Here is a 25,980-nt window from a genome sequence, read left to right as displayed (position 1 = left end):
AAGATTCCGACTGTTCTAAACATTCCGAGAAAGTATACAATTGTCTTCCTCCTTATTTCTATAATGGTACTGTGAATAAATCACCAGACAATTGTGTTAAGGAGAATAGTGTTCCCCCGTGGTCCCCACAAAGCTTCTCATGAGCCAGATCAGACACCCCATACTTTGCACTGACGAGGGGCAAGCACCCCGAAACACCGTGTCTGCAAATTGCGATTCTGATCTGGCATATATATCCTAGGTCATATGCAAAGGATTGTTAAAAATCCACATTTGACTTTTAGGAACGCTACTTCCAATAGGTGGCGCTGCGCTAGAGTTTGTCTCCTTTCCTGGAGAGACAATTTGCATACAATTGTGCAAAATTTTGTGAATTGGCCTAAAATTTCATTGGCTTGGCATGAACTAAAGTAAGATGCCATTCTGAAGAGTCTCTGACTCGTCCAGCCATCACAACTTGGCCCCGGTCATAGTCGCTCAAACCTTCCCGCTTGCTCATGTTTCCCGCTTGCACAGATTTCACTTGCTGCCTTACCCATCCCTTTCCTTCCTTTGATGAGTGCCGTTATTAGCCGATAATGTTGATGACTTTCTGTGACCTTGTTATGGCTGATCGGGGTATAGCAGGGGTCTTGATTTGGGGTAATGAGAGGAATCTTACCTTGCTGGAATGAGGTGACTTGCTCCTAGAGATTATTTGTATATACGAGATGCGGTAATGGAGCTGCATGCTAGGTGCTGCGGCTTATTAATAGCTACTTACAGAGGCTTGCTGACATCATTAAGTACTGAGCTGTCAGATGCACGTCTGAGGTTACCACTTACATCCCGGCCAGATTAGCTGCAACTGATTAAAGCTAACCCCGGTGTGATGCACTAAAGTGTTTGTGATGCCACTTGTGCGTTTCTATTACAGGACAGAAATCTGAATGGATCATTTGATATATACCGTGTTTCCCTAAAATAAGCCCTAGCAGGGATTTTCATCCTTATCAACGTAAGGCTTAAATATAAGCCCTACCCCGAATATAAGCCCTACCCCGAATATAAGCCCTACCCCGAATATAAGCCCTACCCCGAGTCTTTGTGCAATGCAGAAAAGGTGAACGGATGGACTCTACATGGCTGGTTCCCACCGTGAAGCATGGTGGAGGACGTGTGATGGTGTGGGGGGGCTTTGCTGATGACACTGTTGGGGATTTATTCAAAATTGAAGGCATACTGAACCAGCATGGCTACCACAGCATCTTGCAGCGGCATGCTATTCCATCAGGTTTGCGTTTAGTTGGACCATCATTTATTTTTCAACAGGACAATGACCCCAAACACACCTCCAGGCTGTGTAAGGGCTATGTGACTAAGAAGGAGAGAGATGGGGTGCTACGCCAGATGACCTGGCCTCCACAGTCACCAGACCTGAACCCAATCGAGATGGTTTGGGGTGAGCTGGACCGCAGAGTGAAGGCAAAAGGGCCAACAAGTGCTAAGCATCTCTGGGAACTCCTTCAAGACTGTTGGAAAACCATTTCCGGTGACTACCTCTTGAAGCTCATCAAGAGAATGCAAAGAGCGTGCAAAGCAAAAGGTGGATACTCTGAAGAACCTAGAATATAAGACATATTTTCAGTTGTTTCACACTTTTTTGTTTAGTATTTCATTCCACATGTGTTAATTCATAGTCTTGATGCCCTCAATGTGAATTATAATTTTCGGAGTCATGAAAATAAAGAAGGAGGCCAGGTCATCTGGCGTAGCACCCCATCTCTCTCCTTCTTAGTCACATAGCCCTTATACAGCCTGGAGGTGTGTTTGGGGTCATTGTCCTGTTCAAAAATAATTGATGGTCCAGCTAAACGCAAACCGGATGGAATAGCACGCCGCTGCAAGATGCTGTGGTAGCCATGCTGGTTCTGTATGCCTTCAGTTTTTAATAAATCCCCAACAGTGTCAGCAGCAAAGCCCCCCCACACCATCACACCTCCTCCACCATGCTTCACAGTGGGAACCAGCCATGTAGAGTCCATCCGTTCACCTTTTCTACAAAGACACGATGATTGGATCCAAAGAACTCAAATTTGGACTCATCAGACCAAAGCACAGATTTCCACTGGTCTAATGTCCATTCCTTGTGTTCTTTACCCCAAACAAGTCTCTTCTGCTTGTTGCCTGTCCTTAGCAGTGGTTTCCTAGCAGCTATTTTACCATGAAGGCTGCTGCACAAAGTCTCCTCTTAACAGTTGTTCTAGAAATGAGCAGGTGTGTCCAAACGTTTGGTCTGTACTGTATGTATATAATATAATATACTGTGTATATATATATATATATATATATATATATGTGTGTGCAATTTGATGTATGTGAGTGTCGGCCAGGATCAGGGCAGGACCACATGGAGCGTACCAGCTGGGAATGCCCGTCGAAAATCGCAGGAGGATGTTTGGATTCTGGTATGATTCTCCTGGGAAGGGCGGTCTGCTTTTTTGGGGGTAAACTTACCTCCAACCGCATTTCCCTAAGAACAAGCACTGCCCCGAAAATAAGCACTAGGGCATTTTTCAGGGCAAAATCTAATATAGGACAGTGTCTTATTTTCGGGTTCTCCGCTATTGTTATGACTGAGCCCTACAACTCAAAAGGGGATGAAAAATCAGGAGAGGTGTTAAATCTGCAGCCCACAGGTCACTATTCCGTCTACGAGAAGCCCTAAATCTCACCCTGATTTGTCCCTGCCCAACCGCAGAGGTTGAGACCCTAAGATAAGACTGGGGTCCCCACACAACATCGGCTGATCCTGAGTGTCCTTAACTGCACCCTCAATTCAGAAAGAGAATCTTTAACTCAGGAGCTGGGACTCCAAACATCCATCCACCTAGGAATATAGCCAGCAATGAAGAGAAGTGCATGGCAAGTATAAATAGCCGCTCCTAGAATGTTATCGGGCCAACAAAACAAGGAAGTGAAAACACCTGCATAGAAATAAAAAGGAAAGTAAGACAAAGGAAAGACATCTGAACTATCAGCAATTACACAAAGACAAAATAGGCTGTGGTCCTAAATGTAAGAGAATAGGAAGAATGCTGGGAAGGGAAACACACAAACAGACCACCGGGTAAAACAATAGAGATAATTGAGAAGGTGAATCCTTAACTAAAGAGCTGGGACTCCAAACATCCATCCACCTAGGAATATAACCAGCAATGAAGGCAAGTGCATGACTAGTATAAATAACCCCTTCCCAGAATGTGATCGGGCAAACAAAACAAGGAAGTGAAAACACCTGGATAGAAATAAAAAGGAAAGCAAGACAAAGGAAAGACATCAGAACTATCAGCAATTGGACAAAGATAAAATAGGCTGTGGTCCTAAACGTAACAGAATAGGAAGAATGCTGGGAAGGGAAACACTCAAACAGACCACAGGGTAAACCAATAGAGATAATTCAGTACGAGAATCCTTAACTAAAGAGCTGGGACTCCAAAGATCCATCTATCCAGGAATATAGCCAGGAATATACTCAGCAATGAAGGCAAGTGTATGGCGAGTATAAATAACCCCTCCCAGAATGTGATAGGGCCAACAAAATGAGGAATTGAAAACACCTGAATAGCAATAAAAAGGAAAGCAAGACAAAGGAAAGGAAAGACATCAGAACTATCAGCAATTGGACAAAGACAAAATAGGCTGTGGTCCTCAATGTAACAGAATAGGAAGAATGCTGGGAAGAGAAACACACAAACAGACCACAGGGTAAACCAATAGAGATAATTCCGAAAGCGAATCCTTAACTAAAGAGCTGGGACTCCCAAGATCCATCCATCCAGGAATATAGCCAGCAATGATGGCAAATGCCTGGCGAGTATAAATAACCCCTCCCAGCATGTGATAGGGCCAACAAAATGAGGAATTGAAAACACCTGAATAGAACTATAAAGGAAAGCAAGACAAAGGAAAGGAAAGACATCAGAACTATCAGCAATTGGACAAAGACAAAATAGGCTGTGGTTCTAAACGTAACAGAATAAGAAGAATGCTGGGAAGAGAAACACGCAAACAAGAGGGTGAAACAATAGAGATAATTCAGAAAGACAATCCTTAACTAAAGATCTGGGACTCCAAACATCCATCCATCCAGGAATATAGCCAGCAATGAAGGCAAGTGTATGGCGAATATATTCTATTATTTTGTGTTTTATATGCTGCTGTCACTGTGTGACTGCCCCAGTCATGCCCGGTCCGAGAGGACACCCGGTGAGCTGCGAAACACAAAGGAAACACCAGGGTAACAATAAAACAGAGGGTCCTGGCGCTAGGAGGAGGGGAGTGGGGTCACCTACTAATGCTCACCTGAGGCTGATCCCTGCACTCCCTAATGTCCCTAGACGGGTCATTCCCCCGTTTGGCAATCATGTACTTAGGCCCTCACTGGCCCAAAACTCACCCTGACTAGCGTAGGCCTGCGAGACAGAGTAACACCAGGGTAACAATACAACGGAGGGTCCTGGCGCTAGGGAGAAGGGAGTGGGGTCACCTAACACTCACCTGAGGCTGATCCGTACACTCCCTAACGTCCCTAGATGGGTCCTTCCCCCGTTTGCCAATCATGTGCTTAGGCCCTCGCTAGCCCTGAACTCACCCTGAATAGTCTCACCACTGCAATAAGAAAACATGAGGTGAGAAAGACAAACAAGTGTTGAAAGACGCAACAAATAACACTCCATCAGGAACTTCTCAGCTGCAACTGATGCAACACTCAGCTTTCTCAAGAGACTGGCTACTTCCAAGTGGACAGCATAGGTATGAGCTATAGCCGGCATAGGAAGGAGTTAGGAGTGAATACATATGGCAGAAGGGAATGTTTGCAGCTGAGATTATAACTACCTGTTAGATCACTGCAGGATAGAAATGGACCTTAACCTCTTCAGTACTGGAAGGAATTAAATGCGCGCCAACTCAGGGTAAACGATAAGAGGTAACTAAAGCGGATCTGTGATTAACAACACGCTGTGACCTTTGGATCCCAGATCCCCCCAAGATCCCATAACACTTGCAACATTTGCTTATATCCAGACATAACTATATGGACATGCCCTCTGTTTAAGAATAGAATAATATTTTTTCCACTTTTTTTTGCGGTAGTTTTCCTAGCATGCCTGAGCCATTCAGTTTATCTATTTTGTGTTCTTGCATTTTGTGGTCTAGTCCTCATGTTTCATCACTCCGGCTCTGCGCGTTCTGTGTGTCCTCCTGCACAAATACATTATGTTCTCTTTTCTTTAACCTTTAGAGTACACCAATGGCTTAAATTCATATAACATGACGCTCTGGATTCAGGTTTTTTTTCCAAGTCATAAATACAAATCTGTATATAGTATTGTTTCATGTACCTTGTGAAAGTATTCACCCCCTTGGCATTTTATTGTGTTTTGCTGCCCAAAAACCTGGAATTTTGTATTGTTTCACGTACCTTGCGAAAGTATTCACCCCCTTGGCATTTTTTGCGTGTTTTGCTCCCTGAAAACCTGGAATTTTGTATTTTTTCATGTACCTTGCGAAAGTATTCACCCCCTTGGCATTTTATTGTGTTTTGCTGCCCGAAAACCTGGAATTTTGTATTGCTTCATGTACTTTGCCAAAGTATTCACCCCCTTGGCATTTTTTTTTTTGTATTTTGCTACCTGAAAACCTGGAATTTCACTGTTGGGGTTTTTTTCAGGGTTTGCATCAGTTCATGTAAGGAACATGTCTATAACTGGGAACATTCGGTTTTCATTTAATTGTGAAGCAAACAACAAATAGGACACAATAACTGAAAACTTCAGTGTGCATAAATATTCACTCCCCTAAAGTCTGTACTTTGTAGAGCCTCCTTTTGCGGCAATTACAAGTACAAGTCTCCTTGGATAAGTCTCTATGAGCTTTCCACATGTTGTCACTGGGATTTCTGCCCATTCCTCAAGGCAAATCTGCTCCAGCTCCTTCCAGTTAGATGTTTCCTCTGGTGAGCAGCGATCTTCATGTCTGACCACAGATTCTCCATTGGATTAAGGTCTGGGCTGTGACTCGGCCGATCCAATATATTTACAGGCTTCTTAAACCACTCCATTGTTGCTTTAGTTGTAGCTTTGGGTCATTGTCTTGTTGGAAGGTGAAACCTCCGTCCCAGTTTCACATCACTGACAGACTGAAACAGGTTTTGCTCAAGAATATCCCTGTATTTCGCACCATCTGTCTTCCCTTTCTCTGATCCTGCTTCTTAAAGAAACATTCCCCCAGCAGTATGCTGACACCACCATGTTTCACTGTGGGGATGTCATTTTTGAAGTGATAAGCTGTGGTGGTTTGGCATGAGACATAGTGTTTACCTTGGTGGCCAAGGAGTTTAATTTTGGTCTCATCTGACCACAGCACCTTCCTCTATACATTTGGGGAGTCTTCTACATGTGTTTTGGCAAAATCAAAACAAACTTTCCAATTTTTAGCTGTAAGTAAAAACGTTTTTTTGGCCATTCTTCCATAAAGGTGGCTCTATGTGGAGTGTATGGTTTATTGTGGTCATGTGAAAAGATACTCCAGCCTATGCTTAAGAACTCTGCAGCTCCTTCAGGGTTACCATTTGTCTCTGTGCTGCCTCTCTGATTAATGCCTTCCTTGCCCGGACTGAGAGTTTTGGTGGGCGGCCCTCTCTTGGCAGGTTTGTTGTGGTAGCATGTACTTTTCATTTCATGATAATGGATTTGATGGTGCTCTGGGGATCATTAGAGATTGGGATTTTTTTTTAGAACCCAACCCCGACTTGTACTTCTCACGACTTTGACTCTGACTTGTTTGGAGATCTCCTTGGTCTTCATGGTATTGTTTGGAGATCTACTTGGTCTTCATAGTGTTTTTTGGAGATCTCTTTGGTGTTCATGGTGTTTGAAAATCTCCTTGGTCTTCATGGTGTTGTTTGGAGATCTCCTTGGTCTTCATAGTGTTGTTTGGAAATCTCCTTGGTCTTCATGGTGTTGTTTGGAGATCTCCTTGGTCTTCATAGTGTTGTTTGGAGATCTCTTTAGTCTTCATAGTGTTGTTTGGAGATCTCCTTGGTCTTCATAGTGTTGTTTGGAGATCTCCTTGGTCTTCATAGGATTGTTTGGAAATCTCCTTGGTCTTCATGGCGTTGTTTAGAGATCTCCTTGATCTTCATTGTGTTGTTTGAAAAACTCCTTGGTCTTCATGGTGTTGTTTGGAGATTTCCTTGGTCTTCATAGTGTTGTTTGGAAATCTCCTTGGCCTTCATGGTGTTGTTTGGAGATCTCCATGGTCTTCATGGTGTTGTTTGGAGATCTCCTTGGTCTTCATGGTGTTGTTTGGAGATCTCCTTGGTCTTCATGGTATTGTTTGGAGATCTACTTGGTCTTCATAGTGTTTTTTGGAGATCTCTTTGGTGTTCATGGTGTTTGAAAATCTCCTTGGTCTTCATGGTGTTGTTTGGAGATCTCCTTGGTCTTCATAGTGTTGTTTGGAAATCTCCTTGGTCTTCATGGTGTTGTTTGGAGATCTCCTTGGTCTTCATAGTGTTGTTTGGAGATCTCTTTAGTCTTCATAGTGTTGTTTGGAGATCTCCTTGGTCTTCATAGTGTTGTTTGGAGATCTCCTTGGTCTTCATAGGATTGTTTGGAAATCTCCTTGGTCTTCATGGCGTTGTTTAGAGATCTCCTTGATCTTCATTGTGTTGTTTGAAAAACTCCTTGGTCTTCATGGTGTTGTTTGGAGATTTCCTTGGTCTTCATAGTGTTGTTTGGAAATCTCCTTGGCCTTCATGGTGTTGTTTGGAGATCTCCATGGTCTTCATGGTGTTGTTTGGAGATCTCCTTGGTCTTCATGGTGTTGTTTGGAGATCTCCTTGGTCTTCATGGTGTTGTTTGGAGATCTCCTTGGTCTTTATGGTATTGTTTGGAGATCTCCTTGGTCTTCGTGGGGGTTGTTTGGAGATCTCCTTGGTCTTCGTGGGGGTTGTTTGGAGATCTCCTTGGTCTTCGTGGGGGTTGTTTGGAGATCTCCTTGGTCTTCGTGGGGGTTGTTTGGAGATCTCCTTGGTCTTCGTGGGGGTTGTTTGGAGATCTCCTTGATCTTCATGGTGTTGTTTGGAGATCTCCTTGGTCTTCATGGTGTTGTTTGGAGATCTCCTTGGTCTTCATGGTGTTGTTTGGAGATCTCCTTGGTCTTTATGGTATTGTTTGGAGATCTCCTTGGTCTTCATGGTGTTTGGAGATCTCCTTGGTCTTTATGGTATTGTTTGGAGATCTCCTTGGTCTTCGTGGGGGTTGTTTGGAGATCTCCTTGGTCTTCGTGGGGGTTGTTTGGAGATCTCCTTGGTCTTCGTGGGGGTTGTTTGGAGATCTCCTTGGTCTTCGTGGGGGTTGTTTGGAGATCTCCTTGATCTTCGTGGGGGTTGTTTGGAGATCTCCTTGATCTTCATGGTGTTGTATGGAGATCTCCTTGATCTTCATAGTGTTGTTTGGAAACCTCCTTGGCCTTCATGGTGTTGTTTGTAAATATCCTTCATCTTTATGGTGTTGTTTGGTTAGTGGTGCCTCTGTGGTCTTTCAGAAAAAGTGTATATACTGACCGACCCCGGGACACTTAGATTGCACACAGGTGGGCTTCCTTTCAACAAACATGTGACATGAAGCTAAATTCTTACACCAGAAATGTTTAGGGGCTTCATAGCAAAAGGGTTGAATACATATGCAAATTGCAATTTTTATTTCTTTCATCCCATAAATGCAACTTTTGCCTATATTTTTCTCACTTCACTTCACTATTTAGTTCTGATGCATCACATACAAATTGGATTACAGAAATATTTCTACACAGGTTGTAATGTAACAAAATAGGTTAAAAGCCAAGGGAGTGAATACTGTGGCAAGACACTATATATATATATATATATATATATATATATATATATATATATATATATATATATATATATATATATATATATATATATATAATTTATACATGCACAGATAGGGTATAATATGGGGAAATGGTGATAGTGATTTGTTTTTTGTCCTTTCTGCAGATTGCAGTTGGTGTATTTGGCCATTTTTCGGCTCCGGCCTCAGTCACTGAACCTCATCCATGGCGCGGCTTTGCTGCGTGAAGGGATTACATTACCTGATTGTCTTGGAGCTATATCTGGAGGAATGTCTGAGTAAGCATAGATTTAATCTGTGACATCAGAGGACAAACCTGCAGCATGTGAGAAAGCGGATGGAGGAATGAAGGGGAAAATACATTGATATCACACTACAATTATTCAGTCCATAATCAGTGTCTTTATAAATCGTGCTGGGATCATTTGTAGTCAGTAAGTTTGAGTACAGCTGTGAAGCACATTACAAGAAGTAATTCAGGATCAGAAATGTAATGTATGTACACAGTGACTGCACCAGCAGAATAGTGAGTGCAGCTCTGGAGTATAATACAGGAGGTAACTCAGGATCAGTAATGTAATGTATGTACACAGTGACTGCACCAGCAGAATAGTGAGTGCAGCTCTGGAGTATAATACAGGAGGTAACTCAGGATCAGTAATGTATGTACACAATGACTGCATCAGCAGAATAGTGAGTGCAGCTCTGGAGTATAATACAGGAGGTAAATCAGGATCAGTAATGTAATGTATGTACACAGTGACTGCACCAGCAGAATAGTGAGTGCAGCTCTGGAGTAATACAGGAAGTAACTCAGGATCAGTAATGTAATGTATGTACACAGTGACTGTACCAGCAGAATAGTGAGTGCAGGTCTGGAGTATAATACAGGAGGTAACTCAGGATCAGTAATGTAATGTATGTACACAGTGACTGCACCAGCAGAATAGTGAGTGCAGCTCTGGAGTATAATACAGGAGGTAACTCAGGATCAGTAATGTAATGTATGTACACAGTGACTGCACCAGCAGAATAGTGAGTGCAGGTCTGGAGTATAATACAGGAAGTAACTCAGGATCAGTAATGTAATGTATGTACACAGTGACTGCACCAGCAGAATAGTGAGTGCAGCTCTGGAGTAATACAGGAAGTAACTCAGGATCAGTAATGTAATGTATGTACACAGTGACTGCACCAGCAGAATAGTGAGCGCAGCTCTGGAGTAATACAGGAAGTATCTCAGGATCAGTAATGTAATGTATGTACACAGTGACTGTACCAGCAGAATAGTGAGTGCAGGTCTGGAGTATAATACAGGAGGTAACTCAGGATCAGTAATGTAATGTATGTACACAGTGACTGCACCAGCAGAATAGTGAGTGCTACTCTGGAGTATAATACAGGAGGTAACTCAGGATCAGTAATGTAATGTATGTACACAGTGTGAGGGGTACTGCAGCCAGAAACTTGAGATGCTGCCCCCTGACTGCTGGCCCCTATGCATGTTTAAATAGAGTTCTCCCCCCTGGAAAGACACTGACCTGCCGCCCCCGCCTTCTGTGGTGTGACTGGCCTAAGCCCCGCCTCCTGGATACATATCACTGTGCTGCCCAGCTTCCAGCCTCTCGGCTGCAGGACCCGGACCTGTTTGGGCAGCCGGACACAGGGACCCGCTCCTGGAGGCGGTAAGAGAGCTATCAGCAGGGAGGTAAGCGTTTCAGCTCACAGCACTGTTAGCTGTGAGCGGCTCCCTCTCTGCTGAGGCACAAGCGATGTGTGACCGGTGAGCGCGGCGTTCTAAGGGAACTACCCGCCCGCTGGTCCGCTTGTGCTCGCCATTATTTAACACCCTCACCCCCCCCCCTCCCCCCATCCTCCCCCCCCTCCTCCCCTAAAATCAGCATGGAGAAAAGCGTTCTGCTCACGGCGCTGTTTGCTGTGAGCGGCTCCCTCCCTGCTGAGGCTCAAGCTACGTGCGCCGGCGAGCGGCGTTCTGAGGGAACTACCCGCCCGCCGGTCAGCTTGAGCCGCCATTAAGTTTGAAAAAGAGCGCTTCGCGCTCTTTGTCATTGGCCCCGCCCACCCGCCGCCCAGCCACCGCCGACCAGACACCGTCGCCAGTGCCGAGGAGGAGCTGGGTAGGGCTGTGTGCGCTCTGCACGGCACCTAAAAGGTGTGCCTCAGAGCGCAGCTGAAAAGCTCCGTTCTGAGGCGCATGGTGCCGGTAGAGAACGTGCGCTCAGCCTGCAGCTCCTGCCATAGACAGAGCAGGAGCTGCCGGCGGAGCGCACGGAAGTGACATGTCACTTCTTAGAACACAGCGATTCGGGCAACAGCTGAATCGCTGCGTTCTACTATGCAACGTGCGTACGGCCTCTGCACAGTCTCCATAGACTGTGCAGGGGACGCAGGACGCATGAATTACACACACAGCCTAATTGAAGTGCAGATTCAGTGCAGTCCCTGTCACAGCGCAGGTTGGAGGCACGTTGGGGGGGAATATAGTATGCAGGCACTAACCTGCAAGAGTTCAAATCACCCCATCCCACACACACTGAACCTCCCCTCCCCTCCGTTTGTATGCCCCGGGAATGCCAAGGGGGCTAGCCTGGGAATGAACCAGGGACCATGTGGGTCTCCCAGTGAGCGGGCGGGTTAAGGGATTCTGTTAGGACTTCAATGTTCAAATTGAGGGGGGCTGATAGTGAACAGGGGCAAGAAGCAACAGTCAGCAGGTGGCATGTTTTCCCTCCTGCTGATACCACACCTACACCAAGCCCCCTCCCAGGCCAAAACACACTCCATTTGACATTATGACAATGGTGACTGTTAACAGCCCCGCCCCGTTGTCACACAGTGGATTTCAGCATGTTATGGCGGCGGTGGGTGCGGTGCCGACTATCGCGTTGTACGGTCATGTGCAGGGGTCACGGTAGCAAGCTTTGGCATGGGTAGCCACCATGTCCGGAATCTGTCATCTTAACCCTTGGATAGGTGTGAGCGTCGTCGTAGCAGGCGTTACGTGGGTAGAGCTAGATCCAGTCGTCTTGCCATTTCCTGAATCACCAGGTGAGTACCCTGATGGGGAGTGCGGGGTGGGATAAGTCCCCCTAGGGAGGATAACGTGATGTCACAGGTAACAGGCGTCCCGCCCAGCTCTACATGTTGTCACTAAGTTATTTATAACAAACAATGTTATTGGTGCTGAGGGAATCGCCCTTCCCCCGTTCCTGGTAAAAGCTGTGATGGTATCTAGCATTCCTACCCCTTGTAGACAGCATTCCACAATCTACCTGCTCTAACTGTAAAGAAGCCTTCCCTATTTCGGAGGATTAAGTCTGGTGGCAGTTTATTTATATTGACCACACGGGTATTTATACAAATTATTATTATTTATTATGCGCCATATAATTCATGGCGCTTTGCATGCGAAAGGGGTTTTTACATAATACGTACCAGTATAATAATCATAAACCATACAAGGCACGGTCTGGTACAGGAGGAGAGAGGACCCTGCCCGCGAGGGCTCACAGTCTACAGGAGGAGAGAGGACCCTGCCCGCGAGGGCTCACAGTCTACAGGGGATAGGTGAGGATACAGTAGATGAGGGCAGAGCTGATTGTGCGGCGATGTATCAGACTGAGGGTTACGTGCAAAACACTGTGGAAAAGGAGCGCAATAGGGTCTTACCCGACAAACAAATGGGGTATGATTCGCAGAGGTTACTCACCAAGTGTAGTTGTGAAAGTCACAACCACTATGCAGGCATATGGATTGGGTCAAAGGCAGCAGTCATCCCAGTGATGAATAGTATAGATGAAGAGATGGATGTTTAAAAACCGCGCCAAAGACCACTGGTGCAGGAGATGGATTTAACGTGACTTTATTCCATATTCAGGTCTACGCGTTTCAGGAGCGTCCGCTCCCTTCCTCAGGACAATACAGGCACAAGCAACATCAAAATCAGCAGTCAAAGAATGAACCGAAAACTTTATACCTTCCGGTGTGACGTCATTAGTACGCCCACTTGACCCAGAAAAGAAAAAAATCGGCGGGAATTACATACATTCATTGAATAAAACAGTAACATGATTTCAATGCAAAAACCGCTTTTCCTTGTCATGAACATATCTATTAAAATTGTCATTAAAAAACCAGATGAAATAAAATGAAATAAAATAAATTTTTATTTTATTTCATCTGGTTTTTTAATGACAATTTTAATAGATATGTTCATGACAAGGAAAAGCGGTTTTTGCATTGAAATCATGTTACTGTTTTATTCAATGAATGTATGTAATTCCCGCCGATTTTTTTCTTTTCTGGGTCAAGTGGGCGTACTAATGACGTCACACCGGAAGGTATAAAGTTTTCGGTTCATTCTTTGACTGCTGATTTTGATGTTGCTTGTGCCTGTATTGTCCTGAGGAAGGGAGCGGACGCTCCTGAAACGCGTAGACCTGAATATGGAATAAAGTCACGTTAAATCCATCTCCTGCACCAGTGGTCTTTGGCGCGGTTTTTAAACATCCATCTCTTCATCTAGACTGAGGGTTACGGCAGCTTGTAGGCCTGTCGGAAGAGGTACAAATGAGATATCCTCTGAGACGTCTTTCAAAAATTAAACATATCTTAATTTTTCAACCTTAGTTTAATACAGGCGGCCTCCATTCCTTGTAATAATTTTGTTGCCACCGGTTAACTGACCCTTCAAGTGATTTATTGATTAGTGACAATATTATGGGATCACGGGATCTAACACCCCTGTTTTACCCCTAATGTCATGCTGTAATTGAAAGAAGGGATCGATATTGGCCACAGATAGTTTTATCGAAATGTGTGAAGTATATTTCTGTACATTTGCATGGTTTGATTGTTTTTCTAAAACTGCTTCTTTTTTGTAGTGAAGTAATTTTCATCCTTTTGTACTAGATTTTCCCTCTTTGGTTAATTACGTATGTTTTAATTGGTTTTCCTTACCGTAGGAACCGAAAATAAACAAGTGAGATGGGAAAACCGGCAATGTTAGCTATTCGCAGAATAATTATGCCCGCTAATATTTTCTGGACAATTACTTCCACATACATATTCTAAAAGGTATAAATTCACTTTTAGTTTTTGTGTGCGTTGCATGGATTGGGGACGCTGCCCCATCGGGGCTTACGGTCTGGATTCCCTATCTGTATGTTTATGGGGGTGTGGGAGGAGGCTAGAGTGCCCGGAGTAGACCCACGCAGTCACGGGGAGAACGTACAGGCTCCTTGCGGATGGTGTCCTTGGCGGGATTTGGGCCCAGGTCCCCAGGGCTGCAGCTAGCCATTGAGCCACCGTGCCATGCCATAATAGTTTCAAGAGCAGGAACAGACAGATTTGTAGATGGAGTATTACGGCGTTGCAGGGCCAGCTGTTTGGGATCATTTGCGATACAAAGTGTTTATATAGTTATATAAAAAAAAAAAAAAAAATGCTCCTTATGCTGGGCCCGGGGGGGGGCATGGTCCATTAACCTAACTTTGATTGCGTCTTTCCCCCTATTTCGGTTCCAGCTACACAAAAAGGGGGGTGGACTGGGAAATAGGAGAATGACCAGTGGTCCGACGATGCCGGTGGGTAAAAGCCTTAACCAGCCCTTTCCTCGAATAAGTAATCAGGCTGATTAGGTTTTTTGTGGCTTGGAATGCCTATGGGTCAATGCAGGGTTGAAGACAAAACAGGCATCTGGGTTCCGGGTTAGCATCGGGCACCTTATTGCAATCCCAATCTCAGGTATTTTTGGTAACTCCACTCACCAGCAGGATCAAGGTTGGAGTTCTCAGCTAGATGGTGGGGTGCTCGGTGAAGTTAGGCCTATGATCCGGGCCTCCATTTTGCATTGACCTGACGGTTCGATGGTACGTTATTCAGCGGATGTTGCTCTGGTGGTTTATGTGCGTGACGATTTTACAAGCCACCCTCTAGTAATACACGCCCTGCAGTATTCAGCGAATGTGCACCAATTTCGGTTGCAAGCAAACTGTTACGAGGTCGGTCTTCCCATTTTTAAATTGCGGAACGGTATTGAAGCGATGAGGTTCTTGTGGGGTGAAAGGTATTGAAGGGTTGGATGATTATGGTAAGCGAGTGGAGCACAGCAGGCCTATTCTTTTTTAGCCGAAGATTGTTTGTTTTGTTTTTAAAAAAAAAAAAAAGAAAAAGAAAAAAGTGGGGGTTTGGATTGTTCGCCCCATTGCAAATCTATACATTGATATTTTGGATCTTTTTCCCTCACTCGGCGGGTGTCCCGACGTTGTCGTTTATGTCTCTTAGGCGAGCGGGTGTATGGGACCAGTTTTTACCCATGACGACGGCCCTTCATTTTAGCGTTACGTAGTTGGTCCTCCATTTTGTGGGCTGGTTTTTGGTTGGTAATGCGACGGTTACTCGTTATTTTGGTGTTTGCCAGCCGTGGTACCCGGCACGTACTCTCCCAGAGTTGGGGTGCTACAAGGCTTCAGGAGCCAGCATACATGAGCACAGTTTCAGTGGATCAGGTAACGACAATGGAAATGCATTATGAGGGACGTCAGGTCGGAGTTGGTTTTTTGAATTCGGGTTTTATTCGACACGTAAGGAGATTCAGAACAGTGTACAGGGCTAATGTAAAATGACATGATTGTGATTTGTTTATCCAAAAAAAAAAAAAAAAAAATTTTTTTTGTGGGTATTTGTCAGTACCACCTTGGAGAGACGAGGTGTTTGATGGTTACGAGAATTCCCTGTTCTGACAGTGTTTTTGCCTTTCAGATCCAAGTCGGCCCAGTGATTGGGTCCGAGGTTACTTCCATGTATGTTGTCTGCGAGGAGAGCGGATCTTCGCCTCTTCGCCTTGGTGGTCGGTTCTTGGTTCCTGTTACAGTGAAAGTAATTGGAAAGGTTGCCGGTGCTTGGCTCAGCGGTGGGTCTATCAGAGGCGATCAAGATTGCGTGAGCTCTCTTTTCTACAACCGACTTGGTGATACACATAGGCTTCAAGTAGCTGGTCCAAGGCCGTCTAGCTAGGCCTCTTACCCTTATCCGGTCAGAGAGGTACAAATTTCCCTGTTTTAGTGCGGAGTGTTACAACGATCCGGTCGACGGTTACCCTCTGGCCCAGGGGGCTTGGAGCTATGGAAGAATGTGATAAGGATCTCTCCTGGCGCATGGTCGATCAGGGCCTACCCAAGTTGTGCTGTTAATAAAGTGTTTTTTATAAAAAAAAAAAATAAAAAAAAAAAAAAAAAAAAAAGAGGTTGTTGGTCTGGCACCGCCAGCTGGAAGGCAATATTTGGCTGTCCTTAAGCTCGGATGGGTACACCCCAAAATGATGATGTTATGGATATGGTGGTTTCGGAAATGCCTGGGACGGCTCAGGTATTTCAGTTTTTGGGGGGGGGTCGCAGCTTGCTGGCGCGGTGCTGCTCCTTGGCGGAAGGGGTAGAAAAAGTGGTGGTGAAATACCCGCGCCGGAGGGCCGGAAGGCGGTACATTTACCTGAACCCCGTGATGTTGGCAAGTTAATGCCTGGTTTAAAGCTGCGACCAAATTTTATGCCAAAAGATGAGAGTGGTTTTTTCTCCATGCCTCTCTCCAAAATGGAAAATTCAAATAAAAGTATTTTAATTTATAAGAGAACGGTGTCGTGTCTTTCTAGGGGGGAAAATTGGTGGTAGTTGGGTCCTGGCAGTCTGAGGGGCACTGCAGCCAGAAACTTGAGATGCTGCCCCCTGACTGCTGGCCCCTATGCATGTTTAAATAGAGGTCTCCCCCTAGAAAGACACTGACCTGCCGCCCCCGCCTCCTGTGGTGTGACTGGCCTAAGCCCCGCCTCCTGGATACATATCACCGTGCTGCCCAGCTTCCAGCCTCTCGGCTGCAGGACCCGGACCTGTTTCCCACCCTCCCTCCCTTTTTGTTTTCCAAGTTGATTGAGTTTTTCTGTGTTTAAGTCGCAGCAGCGGAAGGGGTAGAAAAAGTGGTGGTGAAATACCCGCGCCGGACGGCCGGAAGGCGGTACATTTACCTGAACCCCGTGATGTTGGCAAGTTAATGCCTGGTTTAAAGCTGCAACCAAATTTTATGCCAAAAGATGAGAGTGGTTTTTTCTCCATGCCTCTCTCCAAAATGGAAAATTCAAATAAAAGTATTTTAATTTATAAGAGAACGGTGTCGTGTCTTTCTAGGGGGGAAAATTGGTGGTAGTTGGGTCCTGGCAGTCACTGCACCAGCAGAATAGTGAGTGCAGTGTGTCGCCCTGGGCAAGCCAGGGGACACGGGTAACAACACCATCACACCCCACACTCCAGGTAGGCACACCTGCTAACCAGAAATCCTTGTTGCCTTCCTCCAGTAGGCTGTTGATGCACACCAGGGGGTGGGCCAGGTGGTTGGCTCCGCCCACCAAGGAGCTCACAACTCTGGAGGCAGGAAGTACCAGGCAGTTGAGCCCAGGGAGGGCAAGAGAAAAGAGGCAGTCAGCTCAGGGACAAGCTTGAGTAAACAACCAGAAGTGAAAGTGAAGGAAAGGAAAGTGGAAAAGGAGGAAAGCAAGAAGTGGTGACAGCGCAGAGAGTGTGCAAAGCCTGAGAGCCCAGCTGTGTGTAGGGCTAGAACAGCAAGGTCAGCGACGGCGGTGACTGTCCGGAGGGGGACCGTTTGGAAGTTCCTGGAAGGACCCCGTTGGCTGTGTGCCCGGTGGTCTGGAGCAGTGTTCCGAAGGACAGTCAGCACCAGGGCAGGGGCCTCTCGGACCCCGGCAAGGCTAGGAGTCGCCCAATTTGCCGAATCCGTCAGTGAAGGGGACGTAGATCCCCCAACAACAAAGTCCCGATTGACGGCAACAGCCCGACCATTACCGGGGAGACACCGCCACCGCCAAGGCACCAGTTTCCCCAGGGCCAGCGCCTGCGGGCAAAGTGTAGAGCTCCTCCGGCCCAGATTGCAGTCGGGGAGCGGGTAACCGGAGGGAATCCACCGCTACCATCAGTCAAACAGGTGCAAGGAAGAGGGACGTCACCGTCACCTACCGGGAGTGCAGGTGCAGCCGTCTGTGGGTCCGTCCTACCAGCCGTTGGTTTATCGTACAAACTGTGTCCGTGTCTCAGGCTGAGTGAGTACCACAGTGCCGCAAGGCACAGCGCTGCCCCCGCGTCCCTGCGCCCTCCAGGCCCTACACTTCACATCTCTCCACCGGGCCCCGGGATCACCAACCCCTACCCACGGAGGGGCAACACAACACCTGGCTGCTCCCATCACCATCCCCGGGATCCCCATCCAAAGCAGCGGTGGTGCAATCACCACAACCGTGGGTGGCGTCACGAACTATAACCCCAACAAACACCCCCCCTTTCACTCACAGGCGAGGAGTGTCGCTCGAGACACCCCGGGATCCGGCCCGCAGCTCGAGCCACCAGGAGCAACTGCCGGACCCGAGCAGAAGGGGTGAGCGCGGTGTGCTGACACCCTCCTCCCCGCCCGCGACAACTTGGCGTCACGAACAGGATCTTACCGCTCTGCCGTCTGGTAGAGGTGCTCCTTGTTACCGCCGGAGGTATCCGGCAGAAAAATTTCAGAAGCCGCCATCTTTGGCGCGAAAAGTTCCCGCTCGAGCGTCTTCTCGAGCAGTAGAGGCGCGAAGGCCAAAACCCCGCCCCGAGAGAGGAGGGGCCGAAAAGAGCTAAGGGGGACGCGATGGCGGCCGGCCGCATGTAGCTGCGGCTATAAAAGCAGGGACGCCAGGACTCTGCAGACTGATTGGGTTCCTGGAAAAGCCTCGTTACCAAGATGCAAGATTCAGCTCGCAACGAGGAAGCCCCCGCGCCCGGCACGGCGACGTGGTTGAGGGACCGGACCGTCCCGCTGAGTAACCGTCTGCAGGCCCAGATGCAACTCCTCCTGGAGGAGTGGGAGACCGACATGGCGGACGTGGTGGCTGCTATGTGGAGACGCGAGGCAGAAGAGGATTTGGAGGAGCGGGTAAGTGACCCACGCCCCTGTATTCCTGAAGGATCGGCCGCTGCGGCTGAGGGGCCCGGCCGGCTCCCGCTCACCCTGCCTCTCTCCCCGCTACCCGCGATGGTGGCTGCCGCCCCGCCACTAGGCCCGCTACCTGCCCAACCGGTAGCGATACCCTGCCTGGCCGCTCCGGCGGACCAGCCGGCTGCAGACGTCCAGGACAGCCCTGAAATGCACCAAGGGGAACCGCTAGAACCACGACCCCTTAACAGCGTGGTGCCTGAAGTCCCAGTAGAGACTGTGCCAGACCCTGAGCCCGGGACCGTGGCTTGGATGAAGGCCCGGGTGATACAATTCCACCAACGCCAGCAGGATCAGATCTTTCAGATGCTGGAGCAGTGGACCAACGTGGTGGAGGAGCTGATTACAACTGCCCCGATGTGCGAAAGGGGAATAGATGTAGCAGAACCGACTGGTGACCCACGTCCCTATGTCCTCCCAGGACCGGCCGCTGCGGCTGAGGGGCCCGGCCTAGTCTCGGCCTATGCATCGCCCTTGCCGGCACTGATGGGGCGCCCCAACATAAGCTCGCCTACTCTGCTGCTCCATGTTACTGCAGATGGGGATGAAGTGGTGGATGCTGGAGGCCAGGAGGCTGCGGCAGCTGGCGGCAACCCGCCTGACGCAGAAACAAGAAATGACGACTCCTGCCCCAGCTCCGGGCCCGCTGTTGCGGCTGAAGGAGCAATTGAGCGTTCCCGCTATGTGGGGGACCCTGTGGTTTATCATACTCTGCGTACCGGTGGAAATGGGTACCGGGTACCCCTGCCACAGCAGGCATGTCAGTGCATGTTTGAGGTGCTGGTGGCAGAGGATGGGTCCACCTTAGTAGAGGAACTGGAGTAGGGCAATGGAGGCCCGCGGCACCGTCCCCGTTGGGACCACCTGTTTGTTTGCAAAGTTATGAAAGAATGATAAGTGAAAATGATCCGAAGAAGTCACCTGATTTGTTGTTGATTAGCAACCGGCTGGAGCCGGCACCGTTGTCCCCGTGGGGACCGTTAAAAGTTTATGCATGGGAACTAGCTATGGACAAGCCCGTGAACTCTGCAGGGCAACCACAAACGTTAGTGGCTTGTAAATATGTTGGGTACCGTTACCGTTTCCGCAATGCCGCCTCCGGAGAGGCAGGTTGGAGGGAGGGCCCTGAGCAGAGCAGGCCAGGGCCCAGCTGCCAAAGGAACCGGTGGCTACCCTCTGGAGGGGGAAGGACAGATCCCGCTCGGGTGACTTGTGCTGGACTGTGGGTCAAGGGGTGCTGCCTGGGTTTTAGGGGCAGCATCAGGGCCAGGTTGCTTGGGTGGGAGAGAGCGGAAACCGTGACCGTACACCGTTGAAACGTTAAAGTAAAATGTGCCTCCCGTCTTGGGAAGAGTTTATTAAAAATGTCATGTATGTTATGTTTAACCCTGTTATCCCCTTTTTACAGAAAAATAAAACCGGTGTAGGACGGCAGCCCGCGGACGGTCTGCATTTTGCTAAGGGGGAATGTGTCGCCCTGGGCAAGCCAGGGGACACGGGTAACAACACCATCACACCCCACACTCCAGGTAGGCACACCTGCTAACCAGAAATCCTTGTTGCCTTCCTCCAGTAGGCTGTTGATGCACACCAGGGGGTGGGCCAGGCGGTTGGCTCCGCCCACCAAGGAGCTCACAACTCTGGAGGCAGGAAGTACCAGGCAGTTGAGCCCAGGGAGGGCAAGAGAAAAGAGGCAGTCAGCTCAGGGACGAGCTTGAGTAAACAACCAGAAGTGAAAGGAAAGGAAAGTGGAAAAGGAGGAAAGCAAGAAGTGGTGACAGCGCAGAGAGTGTGCAAAGCCTGAGAGCCCAGCTGTGTGTAGGGCTAGAACAGCAAGGTCAGCGACGGCGGTGACTGTCCGGAGGGGGACCGTTTGGAAGTTCCTGGAAGGACCCCGTTGGCTGTGTGCCCGGTGGTCTGGAGCAGTGTTCCGAAGGACAGTCAGCACCAGGGCAGGGGCCTCTCGGACCCCGGCAAGGCTAGGAGTCGCCCAATTTGCCGAATCCGTCAGTGAAGGGGACGTAGATCCCCCAACAACAAAGTCCCGATTGACGGCAACAGCCCGACCATTACCGGGGAGACACCGCCACCGCCAAGGCACCAGTTTCCCCAGGGCCAGCGCCTGCGGGCAAAGTGTAGAGCTCCTCCGGCCCAGATTGCAGTCGGGGAGCGGGTAACCGGAGGGAATCCACCGCTACCATCAGTCAAACAGGTGCAAGGAAGAGGGACGTCACCGTCACCTACCGGGAGTGCAGGTGCAGCCGTCTGTGGGTCCGTCCTACCAGCCGTTGGTTTACCGTACAAACTGTGTCCGTGTCTCAGGCTGAGTGAGTACCACAGTGCCGCAAGGCACAGCGCTGCCCCCGCGTCCCTGCGCCCTCCAGGCCCTACACTTCACATCTCTCCACCGGGCCCCGGGATCACCAACCCCTACCCACGGAGGGGCAACACAACACCTGGCTGCTCCCATCACCATCCCCGGGATCCCCATCCAAAGCAGCGGTGGTGCAATCACCACAACCGTGGGTGGCGTCACGAACTATAACCCCAACAAACACCCCCCCTTTCACTCACGGGCGAGGAGTGTCGCTCGAGACACCCCGGGATCCGGCCCGCAGCTCGAGCCACCAGGAGCAACTGCCGGACCCGAGCAGAAGGGGTGAGCGCGGTGTGCTGACACCCTCCTCCCCGCCCGCGACAGCAGCTCTGGAGTATAATACAGGAGGTAAATCAGGATCAGCAATGTAATGTATGTACACAGTGACTGTACCAGCAGAATAGTGAGTGCAGCTCTGGAGTATAATACAGGAGGTAACTCAGGATCAGTAATGTAATGTATGTACACAGTGACTGCACCAGCAGAATAGTGAGTGCAGCTCTGGAGTATAATACAGGAGGTAACTCAGGATCAGTAATGTAATGTATGTACACAGTGACTGCACCAGCAGAATAGTGAGTGCAGCTCTGGAGTATAATACAGGAAGTAACTCAGGATCAGTAATGTAATGTATGTGCACAGTGACTGCACCAGCAGAATAGTGAGTGCAGCTCTGGAGTATAATACAGGAGGTAACTCAGGATCAGTAATGTAATGTATGTACACAGTGACTGCATCAGCAGAATAGTGAGTGCAGCTCTGGAGTATAATACAGCAGGTAATGCAGGATCAGTAATGTAATGTATGTACACAGTGACTGGCACCAGCAGAATAGTGAGTGCAGCTCTGGAGTGTAATACAGGATGTAACTCAGGATCAGTAATGTAATGTATGTACAGTGACTGCACCAGCAGAATAGTGAGTGCAGCTCTGGAGTATAATACAGGATGAAACTCAGGATCAGTAATGTAATGTATGTACAGTGACTGCACCAGCAGAATAGTGAGTGCAGCTCTGGAGTATAATACAGGATATAACTCAGGATCAGTAATGTAATGTATGTACAGTGACTGCACCAGCAGAATAGTGAGTACAGCTCTGGAGTATAATACAGGATGTGACTCAGGATCAATATAAATAATATAAGGCATATATACAGTGTGTAAAAAAATAAATACAATTTTCATTTTCTAATATCAGCCACAAATTTATGTGTTCATCCAAAAATATCTTCTTACCCTAATAATGTCATTCATCATTCACTGCGCAGCTCATAATTCTGTCAGAGCCGGCCAAGAATTACAGGGCCTGTTCCAAGGTTAAGAAAACGTCGGGAGCCTAGATACACAGCCCTCTGGAGCGCTGCCCGTCCGGGCCGGACCCTGATATATGGGGCAGAGTCTATTACTTTTGCATATGTGACACAATAATGTTCTTTTGCAATTCTTTTTACTAATCCATTATTACCTCTCTATAAGAAAAGTACAGATCATAAGGTTGATGCGTCCTATTAGGTATTAGCCTTAAGACTGCTTAGGGTAGAAAAAAAAATATGGGTGTGAATACTTTTGCAAAGTACGGTACATAAACCTGAATCAATAACCACACAATTCATGATGTTTTTGTAAAAAAATCTCTTTATTTATTGTGACATTATAACAATATTATAAATAAACCACCGATCGTATATATACTATATATATAATAAATAAGTACAGGATAGTCTCTACCCTATATATCGTGTATAACAGGCGAACAGTTCATGGCAGCCCAAACTACTAAGTCCCAGCATCACTTGCAAGGCATGCTGGGTATTTAAAGGGGAATTCTACCTAAATGTATTGAACCTGTAAGACGTGTTAAAAAGTAACAAAGGTTTTTGTTCGTCCTCTTCGGAAAGTCTTCAGTGCATATTTGAGAGTGCAAAGTGTGAAAGGGTGATTCCAAAAGTGATACACTGTGCCTGGTGCTGGCTCCGCGGGGGTGGGGCATAATAGCTTGTGTCATGCTCCGCCCCCGCAGGGTTCTTTTAATTTCAAAGCAAATCTTCCCTCTCTGTGTGATGGAAGTCATGGCCGTGGCCGGCGGCTGTGCGCTAACTACCCTATATACAGTGTATACACAGATACACTGCGGGCTTAGGGGGGTCATTGTCATCAAGGCAGGAGGTGACTCTGTGCGAAGACCAAAATGTCCTACTCACCCATATGGGAACATGTCTAGGTATCAGAGGCGATACGTGTGCTAATCAGTGCCCTGGGGATACAACGGCGCCCCCTATGAGCTAAAAGGAAGAGAGTAAACTTAATGCCCCAAAAGGCTCCTGTCCGAAGACAAACGTTGCGATGTATCCAAGACTAAGAATGGTTAGGCTCAACTTCATTATGAGTGGAGACAGAACGCACACATGTAATAACGCTATAATACGCCCACATCCACCGCGTGCAGAGTGACCAGCTATATACAGGCCGCACGTCCTCTCCTCCATATAAAAAGGCACCTGTTCTTCAAGACGGGAGATATTCAAGAGCGCCGAGGCAGCGTCCCCCGTCAGAACGCGGTGGAAGACTCTAAACTCTCCGTGTCCCCCTCCGTCTGGGAAAGCCGGGAATCTGGGCGGGCAGTGAAGACTTTATCTACTATATAGATTTGGCATTCCAGGGGAACATTATTCCTGAGATAGAAAAAAAAAATAAAAGGAGATAATAAAAAGTTAGAAATTAAAACATTAGGTAAAAAAAAATAATAATAATAATAAAAAAAAAAATAATAATAATAAAAAATGATGTTATATATATAATATACATTTTAAAAATATATATAAAAAATGGTGATAAGCTCTCTCTCTCTATATATATATATATATACACAGGGTGGTCCAAAAGTAGGTGGACAGTATATGTAATAGGGTTATCAAACATGGTGTAAAGTGAAACTGACCCAGTTGCCCTTAGCAACCAATCAGATTCCACCTTTCATTCTTCACAGACTCTTTGGAAAATGAAAGGTGCAATCTGATTGGTTGCTAAGGGCAACTGAGTCAGTTTCACTTTACACCATGTTTGATAACCTTATTGCACATACTGTCCACCTACTTTTGGACCACACTGTATATATATATATATATATATATATATATATATATATATATATATATATATATACAAAAAAATAAAGGGAACACTTTTGCTGTTTAAGTGTTCCATTTATTTTATGTGTGTATATATATATATATATATATATAAATATATATATATATATATATATATATATATATATATATATAAATTGGTCCCAAAGTTTACGACATTTCATAAATTCACACGTATCAATTATATTAAACCATCTAACCAAGCCCATAAGGGTATGTGCACACGCTGCAGATTTGGTGCAGGAATTTCTTGCATCAAATCTGCACCTTCAGGCAGAAAAACTCACCATAAAGTGCATCCGGTTTTCGTGCATTTTTATAGCAAAGTCAATGACTGGATGGGCTAAAAAAACGCAGAAAAAAAATTCCCCCAAAACTGACATGTTGCAGATTTTTTTCTGCATCAAAATCTGCACCAAATCTGCAAGCACTTCAAAAATCTCATAGACTTTGCTGGCTTCAGGAAATGCATGCAGATTTTGAAAAAAAATGCATAAAAAAATGCAACGTGTGCACAAGGCCTAATGCAAAACAAAAAAAGTAAAAAATGGCGCAAATGAATTAATGAAAAGTCGCAAAAAAAATGTTACTAGTATAAAAATGTATATCTAGAAGAAAGGCCTCAAAAGCAACAATGGATCGGCACAATACTAAAAAAAAGACAAAAAAGCGTGATGAATCGGGGCTAAATTTTTACGTTTGTTTTATTCCATTTTATATTTTTTATCAGATTGTTTACGTTTTGTTGTTTTTTTATTATTTTTATTGATTTATTTACATTTTTTCTTTTACATTTTACTTTTTTTTACCTCCGACTTTGATGTACACACATCGCTTACAGCTTTTTCCATTTTGTTTATTTATTTACATTTTTTCTTTTACATGTTTCTTTTGCGTTTTACTTTTTTTTGGATTTTTTTTACCTCTGAGTTTGATGTACACACATCGCTTACAGCTTATTCCAATTTGTTTATTTATTTACATTTTCTCTTTTACATGTTTCTTTTCCGTTTTACTTTTTTTGTGTTTTTATTTTTACCTCTGAGCTAAGCCACACGGCGAGAAAAACAGTGCGAGTGGAGTGCGATAAAACATCGCATTCCCCTCGGACCAATTCTAGCCTGTGTGTCAGCACACATGGGCGATTATTTTCTCAGCCCTAATCGGACTGAGAAAACAATCGCAGCATGCTGCGATTGTAAGCTGAGTCTCTTCCTCTCGCACCCATTCAAGTGAATGGGGCGAGAGAAAAATCGCACTGCACTCGCGGTACACCGATGTACTGCTAGTGCAGTGCGAGAATGGCAATAGCCGGCTACACAGGAGAGAGGGAGAGAAATCCCTCCCTCCCCTCCTGAGTGCCGGCCCGCCCCCCGCAGCTGAGGTCTGCTCGCACGAACGGACCTCAGTTGCAAGGACACAGGCATGACACTCGGCTCTGCTGTACTGCCAGCACGAGCCGAGTCTCATGCAAGTGG

The 25,980-nt window shown here is 46.8% G+C and overlaps 1 protein-coding gene and 1 long non-coding RNA gene across 5 annotated transcripts in view; one reads left to right on the top strand and one right to left on the bottom strand.

The window, feature by feature from the left end:
• Positions 1-10,555: 10,555 nt before the first annotated feature.
• Positions 10,556-17,032, top strand: LOC142246418 (uncharacterized). 2 transcript variants are annotated; one of them, XR_012724894.1, is made up of 3 exons: positions 10,556-10,609; positions 13,910-14,021; positions 15,708-17,032. It is a non-coding gene; the product is annotated as an uncharacterized LOC142246418 (long non-coding RNA). The 2 variants fall into 2 exon arrangements; XR_012724895.1 differs by having other exon boundaries at positions 10,558-10,632.
• Positions 17,033-22,970: 5,938 nt separating this feature from the next.
• Positions 22,971-25,980, bottom strand: part of RGS11 (regulator of G protein signaling 11) — an 88,619-nt gene continuing 85,609 nt past the window's right edge. For 2 of the 3 annotated variants that reach the window (XM_075318407.1, XM_075318408.1), the window contains exon 19: positions 22,971-24,025. In XM_075318407.1, the coding sequence (XP_075174522.1) occupies positions 23,902-24,025 (124 nt within the window). In that variant the 3' untranslated portion in view covers positions 22,971-23,901. The remainder of the gene's footprint in view (positions 24,026-25,980) is intronic. The other variant, XM_075318409.1, reaches the window with a different exon arrangement.

The sequence above is a fragment of the Anomaloglossus baeobatrachus genome, chromosome 7 (assembly GCF_048569485.1).
Source record: "Anomaloglossus baeobatrachus isolate aAnoBae1 chromosome 7, aAnoBae1.hap1, whole genome shotgun sequence".
In the NCBI taxonomy this organism is placed as follows: domain Eukaryota; kingdom Metazoa; phylum Chordata; class Amphibia; order Anura; family Aromobatidae; genus Anomaloglossus; species Anomaloglossus baeobatrachus.
This window is presented reverse-complemented; position numbering and strand designations above follow the sequence as displayed.